The 18,930-nt window shown below is 48.5% G+C and overlaps 1 protein-coding gene across 3 annotated transcripts in view; it reads left to right on the forward strand.

Moving 5' to 3' along the window:
- Window positions 1–18,661, forward strand: part of AATF (apoptosis antagonizing transcription factor) — a 114,125-nt gene extending 95,464 nt beyond the window's left edge. For all 3 annotated transcript variants that reach the window (XM_042255362.1, XM_042255363.1, XM_027975312.2), the window contains one exon: window positions 18,365–18,661. In XM_042255362.1, the coding sequence (XP_042111296.1) occupies window positions 18,365–18,428 (64 nt within the window). In that variant the 3' untranslated portion in view covers window positions 18,429–18,661. The remainder of the gene's footprint in view (window positions 1–18,364) is intronic.
- The last annotated feature ends 269 nt before the right edge of the window (window positions 18,662–18,930 follow it).

Consider the following 18,930-nt stretch of genomic DNA (forward strand, 5'->3'; position numbering starts at 1 on the left):
AGCACATTGTCTAATATCCCCAGAAATACCCTCCACAGAGGACTTTTCGTTGCTGAAAATCTTGCCAGCAAGAATGGTTAAGATACAGATGTTTTCTCTGAGGCTTATCTCCTAAAAAGACACAGGTTGTTCTGACAGGTGAAACAAGCCCGCACAAATACATGCAACACTGATCTAATCAGCGGGAACGCTTGCACGGGCCCTGCCTCTCCCCAGCATCATTAAAAGCTCCCATTACTCTTTTATTAGAGGCTCCCTCTCTTCCTTATCAGATTACGAATGAACATAACTCATGGCAGTGATTTGATCTCTTGTTAAAGAGGATTACAGCTTTGCATTAACTCGGATTGACACAGTTTATAATTCACTTGTTGATACTCGGGTGGGCAGCATCCCATGTTTGACGCCCCCTAGTAGGGCCAAGGGGCAAGGACTCTCATATATCATCATTAAAGACGGCGTCCAGCCTGGAGCAAGGGGGCCTGAGGCTTTCCACCTCCAGAAAGGACAGAAGGGAAATTCTCAAGTTCAAACCTGACACTTGGGCCAGAGTTTTAAAAACGGCTGCAAAAAAAGGCACTGCTCTTGTTTCTTCTGTATCTCCCGAATTGCTACTGTTCAGTCTTCACACAGTTCTAGAGAATTTGCAGTCTCTAATGGAAGCCCTGGTTGCAAGCAGGTTCTAAAGAGGGAGAAAAGCACATTTTCTAGAAGGAGATTGTATATGCTGAGCAGATTAAATGTTTGCTCAAAACAGGACTTCTTGACTATAGTTCTCATTTCTGCAGGCAGATTCCCACCATTTCTTCAAAAGACTGTGATTGTTATTGTTTTCTTCCCAAAGAGATGTTTCACATGCATTAAAGTGAGTGTAAATGTTTCTCTTAAGGAACTATTATTTTTAAGTTTTTATATTCTATTATTATCATCTCATGAAATGTGATATCGTATAGATGGTGTGTTAGACACAATGAAGTAACATGCAGGAGGGCAGGCAGCAGCTAATGGTTTTCACCTGAATTTAGGTGAGTCATCCATAACTACTATGAGTACATTTCCCACGGCAGTCACTGAGCCACCTGAGCAGTTTGGGTTGCCAGGATGCACATCATCTCAGTTTTTAAGTGTGTTCATCCTTTGCTCTGATTTATCCACCCTGAGTCTGCCACCTTGTTTCTGGTTGGCAGTGAAATGACATAGAATAACTTCATATTCCACTTATTATTACTATTATTTTTGGTCAAGCCTCGCAGCTTCCAAGATCTTAGTTCCCCGACCAGGGATTGAACCTGGGCCCTGGCAATGAAAGTCCAGATTCCTAACCACTAGGCCACCAGGGAGCTCCCTCATATTCCACTTATTGAATGTTTACTGTATCTCAGACACTTACTAAGCTCTTCACATATAGTTCCATCCAGTCCTTATAAGAAACCACTGAAGTGGTTGACATTATCTACATTCTGTGATAAGAATACTGAGGCATAGAGCAATTAAGTAATTTGCCCATGATAGCCAAGTTCCGAGCAGAACTGGTGTCTGCATCTGGGAGTGTGGCTCCTGACCCCTGCCCCTGTTCCTGAGACATCAGCAAGCTTTTAGAAATATGTGGGAGTGGTGTGCTGAAGGGCAGCTTGCTTCTCGCCAACCCCACCACCAGCACACGTACTCAGAGCCTTTCTCTTGCTTAAAAACCGGTTCAGAGTAAAACGACTTTTTCTTTCTGTCATAGTAAAGATGCTTTTTTTAAAAAAAAATTATGTATTTATTTATGGCGCGCTGGGTCTTCTTGCTGTGTGTGGGCTCTCTCTCTGCGGTGAGCAGGGCTGCTCTTCGCTGCAGTGTGCGGGCTTCTCATGCGGTACTTTCTCTAGCTGCAGAAGCTGTGACTTCTGTAACTACAGCACAGGCTGCAGGCGCGAGGGCTTCAGTGGGCGTGGCGTGTGGGCTTAGTTACCCTGCAGCATGTGGGATCTTAGTGCCTGGCCAGGAATTGAACCTAAGTCCCCTGCTTTGGCAGGTGAATTCTTAACCTCTGGACCACCAGGGAAGTCCCTAAAGATGCTTTCTGTATGGGAAGATTTTGCCTGTCAAGCCATTCACATTGTGGTGTAAATCGCTGAATTTCTAGGCCTATTCTTATGGTCACCCTTTTCTTTGATTGCAAAGACCCTAAGCCTCATAACTGGCTTTGGAACCTGGTCCAGTGTATTCAGTCCTTTCACTGTGACAGCTCTCCTTCATCTGGTTTCAGGGGCCTGTCACCTACTTTCCTCAGAGACTGTATTTTTCCCCTATAATAAAAACAAGACATGCTTATAGAAGAAAATTTGGAACATATAGAAAGGACAAAGGAAAATTCATGTTATCTGCCACTGGGAAATAATATTATTAATACTCAATTATTGATATTAGTTAATACATCAGTATAGTAATAGTATTTATACTTTCATTATCTTGCAGAACTTTTTGTGTATATATTTTATAAAGACCTATTTGTATGTTTGAATCCCTTCTTTTTTAAAAATTTTATTTATTTGGGTATGCCAGGTCTTGGTTGTAGCCTGTGGGATCTAGTTTCCTGACCAGGGATTGAACCCAGGTCCCCTGCGTTGGGAGAGTGGAGCTGCCGGGGAAGTCCCTGAATCCCTTTTCCCAGTTAACTATTATAAACATTTTAATGGCATATTTTTTTTAAAGGCATCTTAAATAACCTTATAATATTCTATTGTGGAGTATTTGTTCTTGGACAATTAGGGTATTTCTGATTGTTTTTATTTCTCTTTAGGGTAATGCTGCGGTGAGCATATTGATATAGAAACCCATGTTCTAAGGTTTGCTTGTATCTTTAGAATAGCTTCTGAAGAGTAGCAGGGTAATTTCTGGACCAAAGGCATAAACATTTAAAATTTTTTTAGTTGAAGTAGAGTTTGTTTTCAGTTTTCTGGTGTATAATAAAATGATTCATCCATATTTTCTAATGGTTCATAATGGGTTGTACTAATTTCTATCCCCAGTCCCCACCTCCTGAGGTTTATGTCATTTACCTTTGCTGATATGAGAGTTCATTGCAGTGACACTTTACTGAGGCCCTGCATGGTACTAGGCACTGGGCTAAGTGTCTAATGTTTATTTTCTCATTTAATAATAATCTTGAAGAGTATGTATGTTTAGTAATCATTTATATTTCTGTTTTTAATCCTTTGTCCATTCTTTTTCTTTGGGTTTAATTTTTCTCTGCAGTTTGTATGACTTCTGTATGTGATGATTATATACCATATTTCCTGTTTTTGTAGATTTCTCCCTTTTTGGTTACCTGTTGGTATTAATGACTTTTATAGGTAATATATAAATTTTTTATGTGATCCAAAACTTAAGTTCTTTGTGGTGTTTTTCATTGCTTTTATGCCTTGGCATGGGCTTCTCAGGTGGCTCAGTAGTGAAGAACCTGCCTGCAATGCAGGAGATGTGGGTTTGATCCCTGGTTCAGGAAGATCCCCTGGAGAAGGAAATAGCAACCCACTCCAGTTCTCTTGCCTTTAAAATCTCATGGACCGAGGAGCCTGGTAGGCTACAGCCCATGGAGTCGCAAGGCGTCTAACATGACTGAGCAACTTCATTTCACTTCACTTCCAGTATTCTTGCCTGGGAAATTCCATGGGCAAGAGTAGCCTGCTGGGCTACAGCCCGTAGGGTTGCGAAGAGTCAGGACACAGCTAAAGCGACTAAGCTCACACACACTTGCTTAGGCCTTCCTTCCTGGATTTCAGGATCAGCTGTTAGCTGGTATTTCTCTGTTATTTTTGTCTGATTTCTTTTCTTACTTTTCATCTGCTCGGAACTTTATTGTCATATATTGTCGAGTGGTCTCTACACTCCACCCCTACTGCTGCTTTGTGAGCCCAGAATTTTTTTTTTTTCCCACTTCCTAGTGTTTCACTTTCACTATGACACCAACAGCCTCTTAACCACAGTTTGGTCTAATTATTTGTGTGTGTCCTTGCCAGATTACACCTTCCTAAAATGTCACTTAGGACATGCCATTCCTGGTGGCCTACCAAATAACATCTGAACCTGCCGCCAAGGCCTGTGGTGACTTTGCCCTGCCTCCTTTCTCTCCTTGTCACCTGGTTCGGTGTGCACCCTCTGGTGCTGTCCTGCTGGCCCCCGAGGTCCCAGGACACCCTCCCTCCCCACCTCCCCTGTCCCGCCTCTGTCCTTTCCTGCTGCAGGGCCTGTGGTCCTTGGTCCACACCAACCTTTCCAGAGGGACTTTCCTGATTCTCCACCACCCACTGACTAGGGACTCTTCTGTCCTCAGACCCCTATTTTATTTGTTTCTAACAGTATTTAATGTACTTCACAAAAACATTTATTAGAGTGTTTTTTTTTTTCTTGCTAAGAATGCTTAATTTATAAGTCAAAATTGTATGCGTAAGTTTACTATCATCCCAAGTTTGGTATTATCAAGGTTTTATGCTCTTACATTTGGGTTAATATATTTTGATTCCAGTTGAATGCTGCTTTACTTACTATATGGGCTTCCCTGATAGCACAGTAGGTAAAGAATCCGCTTGCAGTGTAGGGGACCCCGGTTCAATTCCTGGGTCAGGAAGATCCACCGGAGAAAGGATACCCACTCCAGTATTCTTGGGCTTCCCCTATGGCTCAGCTGGTAAATAATCCACCTGCAATGCAGGAGACCTGGGTTCAGTCCCTGGGTTGGGGAAATCCCGTGGAGAAGGGAAAGGCTACCCACTCCAGTATCCTTGCCTGGAGAATTCCATGGACTGTATACTCCATGGGGTCGCAAAGAGTCAGACACGACTGAGCGACTTTCAGTTTTCACATAGTTACTGTATAGCATTTCTGTAGCACAAGTTCTTTTTGTAAAACAAGTCAAGTCTTTTCCCAGTTGATTTCAGCCTTCCCTCAGCTAGAAAGCTGACTCCAGATTCTTGACCACCTGCTCTGCGCCAGCTCTCAGGCAGGGTCACAGTGTGGCCTTGAAGGAGCCTTCTCTTTGGGCTCCTGCTGTTGTTCAGTCGTGCCTGACTCTTTGTGACCCCATGGGCTGCAGCACACCCAGGCTTCCCTGTCCTTCACCGTCTTCTGGAGCTTGCTCAGACTCTTGTCGGTTGAGTCGATGATGCCATCCAGCCATCTCGTCCTCTGTCATCCCCTCTCCTCCCGCGCTCAATCTTTCCCAGCATCAGGATCTTTTCCAGTGAGTCAGCTGTTCACATCAGGTGGCCAGACTGCTAGCATCAGTCCTTCCAATGAATATTCAGGGTTGATCTCCTTTAGGGTAGACTGGTTTGATCACTTTTCAGTCCAAGAGACTCTCAGGAGTCTTCTCCAGCACCACAGTTCGAAAGCATCAGTTCTTTGGTGCTCAGCCTTAGTTTCCTGCTTTATAAAGTGAAAATAGTCCTTCTTGCTCATTAGATTCTTTTTTAAAAAACATTTATTTATTCTTTAATATATCATTTATTTTTAGCTATGCTGGGTCTTTGTTCCTACACTCAGACTTTCTGTAGTTGTGATGTGCAGGCTTCTTGTGTGGTGGCTTCTCTTGTTGTGGAGCTTTGGCTCCAAAGTGTGAGCTCAGTAGTTGTGGCACGTGGGCGTAGTTGCTCCGCAGAGTGTGAAATCTTCCTGGACCAGGGATTGAACCTGGGGACCAATGCAGGGGTCCAATGCAGGGGTCCCTGCATTGGCGAGCAGGTTCTTAACCACTGGACCACCAGGGAAGTAAGTCCTCATTAGAGAATGAAATAGTCTTGGTCACTTTTTGTTTCTGAAAGGACTGTTTTAATGATACCTGTACAAATAGATAGTTAAACAAAATGTATGTTTTTATACATGTACCTTTATATGTCATTGTTCCTTTGCCCCCAAGGCAGACATACCTATTTTTTTATACACCTGAGAAGCATTAGCTATAGGCCTCCTGTCTGAAATGCCTTGAAAGGCCTTCCAGCTTATGAGTCTATTGCTTGTAAGTAATTTGCTGGTAAGATTATTTTTGAAAACAGTCCTGTAAGATGGATGAACAAAATTTCTTCCCTCTTTTACTAAGACGGCTCCACATTATCTAACTCTTAACTCTAATATAAAGATCTTCATTGACCCAATAAACCCATCATAGGTTGAAAATATCATAAGTTGAAAATACAGTTAATACGCCTAACCTGCTGACATCATGGCTGATCGTCGCCCACCTTAGACATGCCCGGGACACTTCCATTAGCCTGCAGTTAGGCAGAGTCATCCAAGGCAAAGGCCTATTTCATGGTAAAGTGGCATGTCGATTGTGTCATTGATGGAATGCTGTACTGCAGGTGAGCAGCACAAGGGCTATCTGGGCACAGGGTGGTGTGTGCCGTTTGTCCATTGTCACCATCGCGAGGGGGTCTGTCCCACGTCCCAGCCCGGGAGGAGAGAGGTTACAGTTCAAACTTCGAAGTGCAGCTTCTACCAAACGCACATTGCGTTCACACCGTCGTCACGTTGAGAGATCTTTGAGTCAAGCATCTTTTTTTTAATGACTGTGCTGGCTCTTGCTGCTACTCAGGCTTTTCTCTAGTTGAGGGGAGCGGGGCTGCTCTCTAGCTGTGGTACACGGGCTCCTGGTTGCGGTGGCTCCTCTCGCCGCGGAGCGTGGGCTCCGGATGAGCGCGCTGCCTGTGCAGTGCGCAGGCTCGGTCGTTGCAGCTCCCGGGCCCTGGAGCACAGACTCGGCGGTTGTGGCGCGCGGGCATAGCTGCTCCGCTCCGTGGCACGTGGAGTCTTCCTAGACCAAGGATCGAACTCGCGTCCCCTGCACTGGTAGGCAGCTTCTCCAACTCGGAGCCTCTAGAGAAGGCCCGGTCAAGCGTCGGGGACCGTCATCACTTCACCCTGTTCCCCTAGCACTCCGTGCCCGGCCAGTTCACCAGCAGCGCGGGCTGATCCTCTGCAGGCTTTCTCTCCACACGAGAGTGTTGCCCCGCCCAAGGGCCAGCTCCATGGTTGGTTCTTTGCTGGTGGCCAAGCCGGAAAAACCCAGAAATACAGAGTCCAGCCCTGGGACTTCATTCTTTACCTCGAGAGTTTTGGAAGTCGGTTTACTTGGGCTGAGCCCTGGGAAAAGTTCACAAGTCTACACCACAGACGTGTGTCGTATGAAGGTCTTCTCCTGCCCATCTTGGTTGTGATAGCCATACTGGGTGTGGTTTCTGGTGGCCCTTCTACAAATTACTAGTTACCATGGAAACACGGAGTGTATGGACAGGTTGATCAATTCTCATTGTAGGACAGTTTGTTGTGTTTTTTTTTTACTACTCTCAGGATTTTGGTTTAAGAAGAAAACAGCTCTAGAATGGCTCCTGTATGTGCATTAACAAAGCATAATAGTCCCTGGTTTCCTTTTGTTATTTTTACTGTTGGTTTTAAGTGTCAAGCCAAAAAAAGGATTTTTAGATAAAGGGCATCGCCTGAGTGTACTTTGAGTTCCAGGTGCTAGGGAGCAGGCATCTGTAATGGGAAGCTATTACTAACTACCCTGGAAATGAGGTCTTGAATGAGCCATAACCACACCTTGTGTTTTATCCATTGTCTCCCTCTGGGGAGCAGAACACTTTATAAACATTAACTCTTTTACCCTCTGGGCACCTCCACTTAAAAGGTAAATAAGACTGAAGGCTCTTTCCTCTCCAATATAGATGAGGAAACATCAGGCGGGAGAGGGAGATTACTGGCTGGAGGCAGGGGAGGCATTTGCAGCCCAGGGTGTTTGGCATGTCCTCCCGCCACCCCCCCTCCCGCCGCGGCGATGGACCGCAACACCCTGGTGGCCTCTGACACCCAGTAGCTGCCCCGCAAGGTTCTTCTCTCTGCCTCTCGGAGGCTGGTGGGGGTTGGGCCCTTTGTCTGGTGTGGAATGTGAAATGCAGCAAAGAGGACCAATTGTTCCGCACTGCTTTGTGCTCCTTTATAAGAAAGAAGAAATCAATACACATTTTCTCCTGCACGCACTTGGCAGCGCTCGGCCTCCCTGTCCACCTCTCCATCCTGCAGGGGAGGCACAGCCATGCAACACAGCAGACTCCCCAGTTTCCAGGGGCAGAAACGCAAACTACTCATTTTGCACGGAGCAGTCAGGCTTTTAAAAGCCAGTCCTGTAACTGGCTGAGGTCATCAGACTGCTGACTTCAGTGACTGGCTGGTGAACCGAGGCACTTGAGTGGGGAGGCGGCCCCAGGGTAGATACCTAGAAGCTCCGGACCCCTGGGCACTCCCCCTGGGGAAGGTTTCCCTGGCAGGTGGCGGGGAGAAACCATTTTTCCAAATTTCTCCCTTGATACACAGAAGAGAGAAGCAAGTTCTTTGAAGGAAGACATTAAAAACCAAACAAGATTGACAGGTGGAGGGCATCAGTTTGCATTGTGTCATTTAATGTAAATAAACTGTCCAAACAAGACCCTTAAGGTAGGGATCTTGTAGAGAGCTGAGACAGGAATCTTGTAGATTTTATTAAAAATCAGAAAATGTGGTATTGATCCCTATAATTTTGTAGCTTCTTGCCATTAAACAGTTAAGTGTGGGACATGACTGTTATGACAAAGGTGGTTTTTTTTAAATTTTTTGAAGTATAGTTGATTTGCAGTGTTTCAGGTATACAGCAAAGTGATTCAGATATGTGTGTGTGTGCATGTCTGTATATACATAAATAGACACATATATCTCTTTTTCATATTCATTTCCACTATAGGTTATTATAAGATATTGAATATAGTTCCCTGTGCTACACAGTAGGTCCTTGCCGTTTATCTGTTTTATATATAATGGTGTGTATCTGTTAATCCCAAACTCCTAACTTCTCCTTCCACCTGTTTCCCCTTTGGTAATGGTAAGTTTGTTTTCTACGTTGGTGGGTCTATTTCTGTTTTGTAAAAAGGCCCCTTTGTATGGTATTTTTAGATTCCACATGTAATGATACTGTGTGCCATTTAACAAAGGTAATTTAGGGGGCAGAACAGCCTCGCAGAGCCTGGTGAGGTCTGCAGTCGGGTTCTTGGGCACAGTGCTTCCTTCACACCCAGGAGATCGCTGGGGCTGGAGTGTGGATGGTTTACCAGGGAAAGGGAGGAGGGCCGAGAACAGAACCCAGGGAAGGGCGGTGGGGGTGGAGAGAAAGGATGAGGGCAGAGCAGGAACAGACATGGAGGGTTTCCCCCAGGGCGGAGTGTGCGGGGACTGGGGCAGGTGGGCGGCTCCTGCCCCCAGGACCCTGCGGTACCTTCGTGTCCTGCAGGCTGAGCTGAACCCGTGGCTCGGCATCCCGAGCTGCTTTTATGTTCGGATAAAAAAAAGTCTCTGCTTTTATGTTCGGATCAGGACTGGGTTTTTTTTGGTCAAGTCAGTCCTTCAACTTAGCACCAGCAGTAATGGAATGCCTTGCTGAAACTCCGGGTTGACCACAGACATTTTCGCTGATTCCTGTGTGTTTTGACCCCCTTGGAGTAGCTGAGAGAAGGATCACACACCGCCCCCCACCCAGGCCCTGGGTCGTTGGGCAGCGGTCTTGATAGGGATACAAATGTAACTCAGTGTCAGCCTCCCCTTCCGTGTGGCTGGAGGAGGTGATTCACGTCTAAGCAGTGAAGCATCCCGTGGCTTTTAACAGGAACTGTTAGAGGGGCTGCTGTTTGAACAAGGAGCTTCATCTTCCTGAAGCCAGCAGTCACAAAGCCGTAAACACAACACCGGCCAACTCTATTGCCAGGATCGTGGCGGCCTGACGTTAATATTAAACATCTCCAGCAAGGCAGAGAGCTTCCCAGCCCAGCCACAGAATAAAAATAAATAAAAATAAAGAGAAAACCCCACTAAAAGCAGTGAGATGATTTGTCGTCCTTCCTCTGTGAGGCCATTTGTCTTCTTTCGCATCAAATCTGTTATAAAACAGTCAAACTGTGAAAGTGGAAATCATCCCAGGAATATGGAATATTAACGCACAGGAGAGGAGGCGACATCCCTTTTGTTGAGAGGTCCCTCCTCACCCCGTGGCCCCACCTCCTCTTTTTTGCAAGCCCCACCAAGGTAAATTATTTTTCTTTAATAGAATTTGAAAGACTTGAAACTGGTGGTAGGATGATGGAAGTTTCAAGTGTTTTGCTTCCTTGTTTAAGGGGCGTGAATTTGTAACTGACATGGGAACAAGGAGGGAATGCGGGTCGGGGGAAAGCTCCGCAGACTCACCCCTCGCATCCTCTCACCCATCCTTCCTCCTTCAGTTCCTTTGTCTGGGGCCTGAACCTGCGTCTTTGAACATTTATAAATCTCAAGTCTGATCTTTAGGAGACAGGCCAGAGGTCACATGTCACCATCCGTAATTTAAAGCTGTGGGGCTAAAAGCATTTGCAGAGGTTTGAAGGACCTGGTTCTGACCTGACCAAAGGAGCGAATTGGAACAGACCTCACAGAGTCTCCTTCAAGCACTGGGGAGGATGGTGAGGAGAGCAGAGGTGGTGGGTAATTTATAGCCCGTTTGCCAGAGCCGCCAGTTGCCTGGTCCACTAAGTGCGTCGTGCGCTGCCACCTTGTGGCAGATCTGGGCGACTGCGGTGAGCTGTCCCGTAGCTTACGGAGAGTTCAGCCTGGCTCTGAAGGGAGCTTTGTCCAGATGTAGGCGATCAGTGGTAGGTAAGGGCGTTCTCTGAGTTACTGTTACTCTGCTCACTTGTCCCTGTGAACAAACAGCTCTCGATAAGAGAACATTGCTTTTTCCTCTTTTCACCTTTCTTGGCTTTCTGTGTATGGTTTTTGGCATGCAGTTGTGCTGGCATTTCAGGGGAGAAGCCACTCTTTGTTGCTGGGGATGTTGGGAGGAGAGGGAGGGAGTTAGGTGCTGACCTATTGGCTTTACCCAGGAACTGAGTTTTCTCCGCTCTTGATCTTTTTGCATCACCGTGAGTGGCACTCCCTCCTTACAAGATGCACTTCTGTGCCTTCACTGGCACTGCCTTCCTCACTGTCCAGGCTTCCTGACAGACAGTCTCGGCCGGGGGCTCGGCCCCACCCCCGGTCCCACCACTGTGTGCACACAGCCCCCCCAGCCCCGGCCCCCACACTGTGTGTACACACAGGCCCCACCCCTGGCCCCAGCACTGTGTGCACATGGCCCACCACCCCCATCCCACCTCTGTGTGCACACGGCCCCCCAGCCCCGGCCCCACCACTGTGTGCACACGGCCCCCCACCCCATCCCACCTCTGTGTGTGCACACGGCCCCCCAGCCCCGGCCCCACCACTGTGTGCACACGGCCCCCCACCCCATCCCACCTCTGTGTGTGCACACGGCCCCCCAGCCCCGGCCCCACCACTGTATGCACACGGCCCCCCTGCCCCGGCCCCCACCACTGTGTGCACACGGCCCCCCACCCCCATCCCACCTCTGTGTGCACACGGCCCTCCACCCCCATCCCAACACTGTGTGCACACGGCCCCCCAGCCCCGGCCCCACCACTGTGTGCACACGGCCCCCCACCCCCATCCCACCTCTGTGTGTGCACACGGCCCCTCACCCCCATCCCACCTCTGTGTGTGCACACGGCCCCCCAGCCCCAGCCCCACCACTGTATGCACACGGCCCCCCACCCCCATCCCACCATTGTGTGCACACAGCCCCCCACCCCTGGTCCCACCGGTGTGTGTGCACATGGCCCCTGGGGCCTGGGGCAGCCACCTGCTGTCTGGATCCACACCGTTCCCCCTCTTAGGCCACAGAACCAGTTCCCAGACATCTTTCTGTCACCTGTAAACTGTCTGATATAGAGTAGGATGGATTTGGGTGAGAGGGAGCAGGAGGAATGAAAGATGCGAGAAGGTGCCCTCTTGTTTGCAGAGTTTGGGGAGCAGACCCTAGCAGCTGGGTTAGGAGGACCCCTTGGTTTGGTGCCAAGTTATCATTGGCAAGACAGCTTTTCCCAGTTGGCATGTGGAATGTCCTGGGCCTGCCTGCAGACAGAACAGAGAGACTGGAAGCTCCGTGAGGGCAGGAAAGGACGTGCTGAAGACAGAGGTGACGATAGAGCCTACCCTGCATGCCTGGGCCTGTTGGACCGTCCAAACCCGCAAGGTGGGCTCAGAGGGTGCAGACGCTGACTGTTGGGCCACTGGAGGGTTCAGAGGGGTTCTGCCAGGCCGGCAGGAGAACCCCAGCTTTGGCATAGCGGGATGGAGTGTTTCTTTCCACCTGGAAAAGACCAGACATAGTTAGGAGACAGCAGTAGTTGAAATGCTGCCCCAGGGAAGAGCTGTCCCTGCGGCTCTAGACGGCCGGGCTATGGGTGGGGGTCCCACAGTGGCAGAGGGGGGCCCAGCCAGAGGAACAGTGTTTCCACATCTCCAAATGGAGTGGGTTGTCCCAACAGAGTGACTCCATATGATCACCTTCCCAACTTAGCTTCTGCCGTGTCATTCCTATTTTGATAATCCTGCGAAAACCTAACAAATAAGCATTCACATGTATTTTGTGACTCTGTTATACCTGTGTGTTACACTCTGAAACCAAGGACCCATCCTCACCTGATACAGGTTTATAAGCTTCCACAACACTAACAAGTAAAATGTTTTTGAAACACAAAAAAAAATGCATCAGTAACATCACCAGTAATTATTAAAAGTGCATCTGCCGTCAGCCACCACGGTGGTCAGTGTGAGTTTCTGCTCCGGCCGTGTCTGTCCTGACACAACGATTGGGTTTAATCAAGGTTCTGCTGGACGTGAGCGCTATTGTGATCAGCGCCTTAGTCTCACTTTCCCTTTGTGCATTTCATCATCCTTGGATTCGCAAGTGTATGTCTTAAGACGTGGAGTCCCACAGAAGCACGCGGCACAGGCCCTTCGGGTGTGCAGGGCCGAGGTGGGGTTACTGGGGAGGACGGGCCCTCGTGGGCTGCACCTTGCATATTTAGGGAGGAATCCCCCACCTCCCCCACAGTGAAGCAACTGATGAGCAATCTCAGATTAATCAGGGGCAAATTCTGTGTACAGTTTTAATCAGGAAAGCAGTGGTTGTCTCCGCTGGCACCTTTGGAAGGATGGCTGGAGTCCCAGCATGTCGTACTTGCTCAGAGACCAGGAGGCACTTTTGGAGGCTGTGCAGGTTTCTTTAGGGAGTGGTGCCCTGGCTGCTTTCTCCTCTGCCTGCGTTTAGGGCCACAGGGCCCGGTGGGTGTCGCTTGGAGGTGTCTGGGCCGGAAGAGGAGAATCGGGGTGTCTGGGGCGTGGCCGGTGCAGCTCCTTTGGTCCCAAGTGCTGCAAACTCCTGACCTCATTGACTGCACCCCCGCACAGATCTCTGTGGGCTCAGGTGTGCCTTTGTCCTGGGCTGTGTTGCAGTCGGTGAGAAGCGCGTGCGGCTGGACTGCACCTTGACACACGTCCACCCCCGTTTCCTTTAGGGCCCCTTTGAGCCGTGCCCGCCACTCAAGTGATAGCATCTCACAACCAGCTTGACTGGGCACACTTAAGTCTCTTCACCTCACATAATAAATAAGCTGGACCCTAGTACACACACACACACACACACACACACACACACACACACACTGGGCACACTTAAGTCTCTTCACCTCACATAATAAATAAGCTGGACCCTAGTACACACACACACACACACACACACACACACACATGTTCTGTCTTTATGGAAAATGGCTGCTAATCCATGATCATTTTTTTCCAGAAACAGGTTTTATGATAATATAGTAAAAATATTAAATTAGAAAATGCCTCACTAAGGGTTATAAAACCTTACTACACTAGAGATAGGTAATTATCCCCTCTACAGCCTAAATGACAGTTTAAAAGAAATAAAAATGTTAGTGCTCATTACTTGCTTTTGTAGGTTGCAATAAAGGGTAAGTTAAATTTTAATTCAAGGAAGAGCCCCTGCTATCGACCTTCTACCTTAGGTCCAAGTCCTGTTAATTACTCTGTGGGTTATTCTCCAGCATGATACCCCCATTAATACATTTCCTACAGTGGACATTCCCACTGGCCATTGAGGCCGAGAGTGGGGGGTGGGGTAGCAAAGGGGGGAAGGCATTTCAGCTCAGTGATTCAAATCTGGACTCTTAATGTGGTAAGGAGCAGGAATTATGTATTAAGGAAAAAAAACCCAACTTCATTATGCATAGCCTTAAGGGGACCTCAAGTATTAAACTACACGCTTACCCGGGAGAATCGGATGGAGACAAGGTTAACCTGAAGGATTGATAGTTTAGCTTCTCTGCCTGGCTAAATCCCGGTTAGGAAAGATGCTGGGGTCGGGGCGGGGAGAGAGAAGGGGAGCGCTCTGTGCAGCAGAAAGCCGGCTGGCCCTCTGTCCCATCGTGGCTTTTCCTTACCCAGTTCTGGTTTTAGTTTTGCTTTCCTGGCTCTGGGAGGGGACCTGGGTGTGTCCTGTTTCCTTCCAGATGCCTTTCCCTCCCCCGAGCCCTGGGTTGAGCACCCGCCTGGTTGGGGGCACCGTTCAGTATCCACCCCCACCCCCCACCTCAGTCTTCCCCCCGGGCCACACAGAGATCTTCCCCTGGGAAAGGAGATGCAGGGACTTGGCAGGAATCAGTTTCCGGCTCTTTCCTGCAGCGGTCCTGGCCAAGCGGAGTTGCAGGTTCCCCTCCTCCCTTCCTTTTCACAGTTGTCTTCACTGGACACGAAGCCCCTCCTTGCCCCAGAGTGGGGGAACCTCACAAAAGGACCAGTCAACATATCAGGGCAGGGATCACGACCGGCCGTGACCCAGGACCAGGTAACAGAGCCCTGACGGTCAGGTGGCTCCCAGCTCTTTATTCTCAGCAGAGCTGCAGGAGAACCTAATTGAGTTGTCAGCTGATAGATCATTAAAACTAACTTTTGGTGGGAGATCACTCTGAGACTGGGGGGAAAGGGCGATTAATTCAGAAGGAATCGAGAGGACTGTCACTGCTATGACAGAACTCTCCCCTTCCCACATCTGCTTGTTTGCACGGCAAGGTTTCCCATCACTGATGGCTACAAAAGCTAAAAAGTAGGATAGGGTCGCTGCTGAACCTGCTTTCATTCCAGCGATAAATAATATTCATCCCTGGTGGGAACGGAGGGGGAAGCTTCATCCATATCATTAAGAGATAACTTCCAGTAACATTTTACACATATTAAAAATTTACCAAAATTATACCAAACTTTATTATATTGTTTTCGTATATATCAGTTGTATCCTAGTAATAATTACAGTGATAACACCGTCCAGAAGTAAAATTTTTCAAAATTAACTTAGAGCTTTATGGTCCCAAGGAATTAAAATATTTTTGTTTCAACTTTTTAAATTTCGAAAAGTGCATCAATTTGCATACTTATTTTTGTGGCCAAAAAGTATCATAGAGTAATCAATAAAAGACTTTCAAGCATAAATCAATTATATTAAGACATAAACCTTTAGGGAAAAATCAGATGGAAATCCAAGTTTGAGAAGAAAAAGATGCTGTAAAATTTCCAGGTTAACGAGTTTGTTTACTTGTTTAAATGAGCTGTGAGGGATATCAGATCAGTATGGCACTTAGGTTCCATGGGGCGTATTACAAACGGGATGCAAGAGTTTTATTTTAAAAGTTAATATGCACAATTTTCTGATAATTATATCCTTTGTGCCTATTACATTTATCGAGAAAAATTTTATATATCAATTTTAAAATATGCACAGGGGCTGCGGGATTTTGGAAGGTTGTGTAGGGGCTGTGCAGAGAGGCTGAGGACCAGACCACAGACCCCACCCTCATGGCGGTGTGCTTCCCACCTCCGCCCCGGGCAGGGCCTCCGCAGAGAAGAGGGCCGGGAGCCGAGCTGAGCAGCTGGAGTTTGGGGGGCTTCATCCTGGCCATGCTCTTGGACTCCAGGAGGGTGAGCTTTGTCTGTCTCTACAATGGGTAGGAGATGGGAACAGAAAAGTCGCCGAGGAGGCTGTCGCCGCCACCTTGGTGAGAGATGGTAGGATCTGAAATGACGGAGCCTGGATGAGCGGGGACGTCTGAGATACTTTGAGGGTGAAAACGGTCCCTGATTGGTGGTTGTGGGTGAAGAAGACTTGGAATTGAAATTGCTTGGGGATTCTCAGGTGGGAATAATCCCTGATTTGTATTTTTTCTCTCTTTGCTGTAAAATACACTTCAAGAGTCCAGACCACTCTGCCATCCAGGTTGCTTTGCCATGAACAGCTGCATATGTTTGTCAGCCTTGCCCATCTGAGTGTGAAATGATGTTCTATCAAAACATGGGTTTCAGCATCTCCCTCTCCGCTCCTGACACGTGAACCCTGCTGCGGGCAGTGACTGCCGCGTGGCCCCAGTGGTTCGCTGATGTCGCGGTGCGGAGAGGAATCATTTGCTCAGTGGTAATGATGGGTCTGGCGTGGGCGAAGCTAGAAGGGGTGATTGTGAAGGGCTCCACAGCCTCAAAGCCACACCGTCCTCTTTGTCATGGTGACCCTCCCCTTAACACCGTTTAATTTCTTTGCAGAAATGGCTGCAGAGACTTGCACTTATTGGCAGGTAGGCAGGCCATCGCGTGAGCAAGTCATGCCTGGGCTGGGCAGGGCTGTCTTCTTTGTGATGGAGCCGGTGATTTAGAAGCCACTGCCTCTGGAAGGAGGCTGCCTGCTTGTCATTTGCATGTGGTCTGAAGCTGCCTTCCCCTTTACGTCCAGGGCTGTCCAGGGCGTCCGGGGCCGAGCCAGGCAGCTGTGTATTGCTCAGGGACGAAGAGACCCTGTGGTTCCAGGCGGACCGCAGCCTCTGTCGTCGGCCCAGGGGTACCCTGGTCGGCTGAGGGTACTGGCAGGTTCTTGCCGTAACGTTCCTATAATGATAGGGGAGACCCACTGTGTTCTGGTCACTTTCCCCGCCTGCCCCGTGGTCCCCAGCATGACAAGGTTACTTTACATTCATTGCTTCGGTGGTTCCTTCCTTAAGATTCTTCCCTGTTTTCAGAGTTTCAATATGCTATTCCTGTTGCTGGGGTCTCTAATTAGAGTACCTCTGTTGGGCTTCCCAGGTGGCTCTGATGGGAAAGAATCCGCCTGCAAGGCAGGAGGCTTGGGTTCAATCTCCAGGTCAGGAAGATCTCCTGGAGAAGGGGACGGCTACCCGCTCCGGCATTCTTGCCTGGAAAATTCCATGGACAGAGGAGCCTGATGGGCTGCAGTTCATGGGGTCACGAAGAGTCGGACCAACTGAGCGACTAACACTTTCACTGTTGGTACCCAAAACTGTAGCAGGGTGAATTCAGACAGACTCGTAAGATTCTGTGTTGAAATGTGGCTGGACCAGTAATAGCTGTCTGAAGCATGGGGAGGTTTTTTGCTCTTCGTTTTGAAAATTAGATTTGCTGATGATGACTCTCAGGTAATAAGAGCACTTCTGTCAGCCAGCCTGTCAAGGATGGCAGGCTGTGGCTTTTGACAACAGAGTGGGCAAAGCTTTCTCCCCAGCTCCTTCACTCACTGGTCTGTGACCTCTGCCCCGTGCCTGCCTTCCTTCCCCGAGGGTAGAGGTTTGGTCCCTGCCTCCCTGTGGTGTGACCCGCCTGGAGGCTCGTGGCTCCTTGCATCTCCCAGGGAGACCTGGCCCTCCACCCAGGGAAGAGTTCTGGGCTGCTGGGGTCCGGGGGTCCTTGATCACCCCTGCTGGGAGGCAGAAACACAGGTGCAAGTCATTTATTCATTTTCAGGGACCCAAAACCCTGGCATGTTAGGGTGTTTTTTTTTTTTTTTTTTAACGTCAAACCCAAATTTAGAAATAAATTAGCCAATCAAATTACCTATTCGATGGAGGATGGTGGAAGGGCGGGGTTCGGGGAAGAGCCCCTGTGCCTGAGCAGCTGCACGCGTGCTGGTAATTGGAATCTTGTTGCTGGGTCATTTTCATTGTTTTTCAAGTACTGCCAAGTCCAGGAAAATGTATGAAAACTAAATTATATCCCCTACATCCCATGTCTGATTGAATCTTCCTCGTGTGGCAGTCTCATACATCCTATTAAAATATTCAATCTTGTTTTCTTACTTGAAGAGCCTGTCTGTAAAGGGCAAACTTATAGAAAACTGGTTCCCTGGAGACAGGGTATCCAGCCATGCCGGACTATTTACATATTCTACTGTTTGGCTGATTCCAGGTTCTTCCCCTCCTCTGTGTTTGTGAAGAAGAGCTGTGGGATGCATTTTTAATTACGCAACTGTGTTTTCAATTGAAGACTCAGATTGGGGTGTTTCCCAGCTTCTTGGTTCTTTTCTAACCTTGAAAAGTTAAACCAACGCATTAACCAGTTTGTTTCGTTTGTCTTCCAGGACAGAGCTGTATCGATCCCTTTTTGGCCAACTCAACCCCCGTGATGACGGCCATGGGGTCTGACGGCGCCCATCTTTCCAGCTCAAGGCCTGAGGCGGGGTCGCTGCACACCCCGTCCCTGTGGAGGGTGGAGGAAGCCATGGGCTGTAATCCTGGGAATATATGCGGTCCAGAACGCAGCCTGAGGCGGGCCAGGAAGCCTCTCCCCACCGTGGTGCTTCCAGAAACAAAGGCTGTGCCCCCACTCCCCACCCCACGGCCTTGAACCGCCACAAATAAAGAGTATTTTTACTGTTGCCGCAGCCACACGTGATTCCTTCAGCAGCAAGTGCGTGATTGAAGCTCCTGCAGGGCGACAGGCTCTTTGTTTCCCCAGCCCAGTGGCCTTCTCTCACAATATAAAACTTCACAGACGGGGGACTTCCCCAGGGGTCCAGTGGTTAAGACTCAGCCTTCCAATGCAGGGGTCGTGGGTTCAATCCCTGGTGAGGGAACTTCAGTCCCACATGCCTCAGGGTACAGTCAAACATTCTAAAAAATAAATAAAATGAACCCAGGATTTGGA

Source organism: Ovis aries, chromosome 11 (genome assembly GCF_016772045.2).
Source record: "Ovis aries strain OAR_USU_Benz2616 breed Rambouillet chromosome 11, ARS-UI_Ramb_v3.0, whole genome shotgun sequence".
Lineage (NCBI taxonomy): Eukaryota > Metazoa > Chordata > Mammalia > Artiodactyla > Bovidae > Ovis > Ovis aries.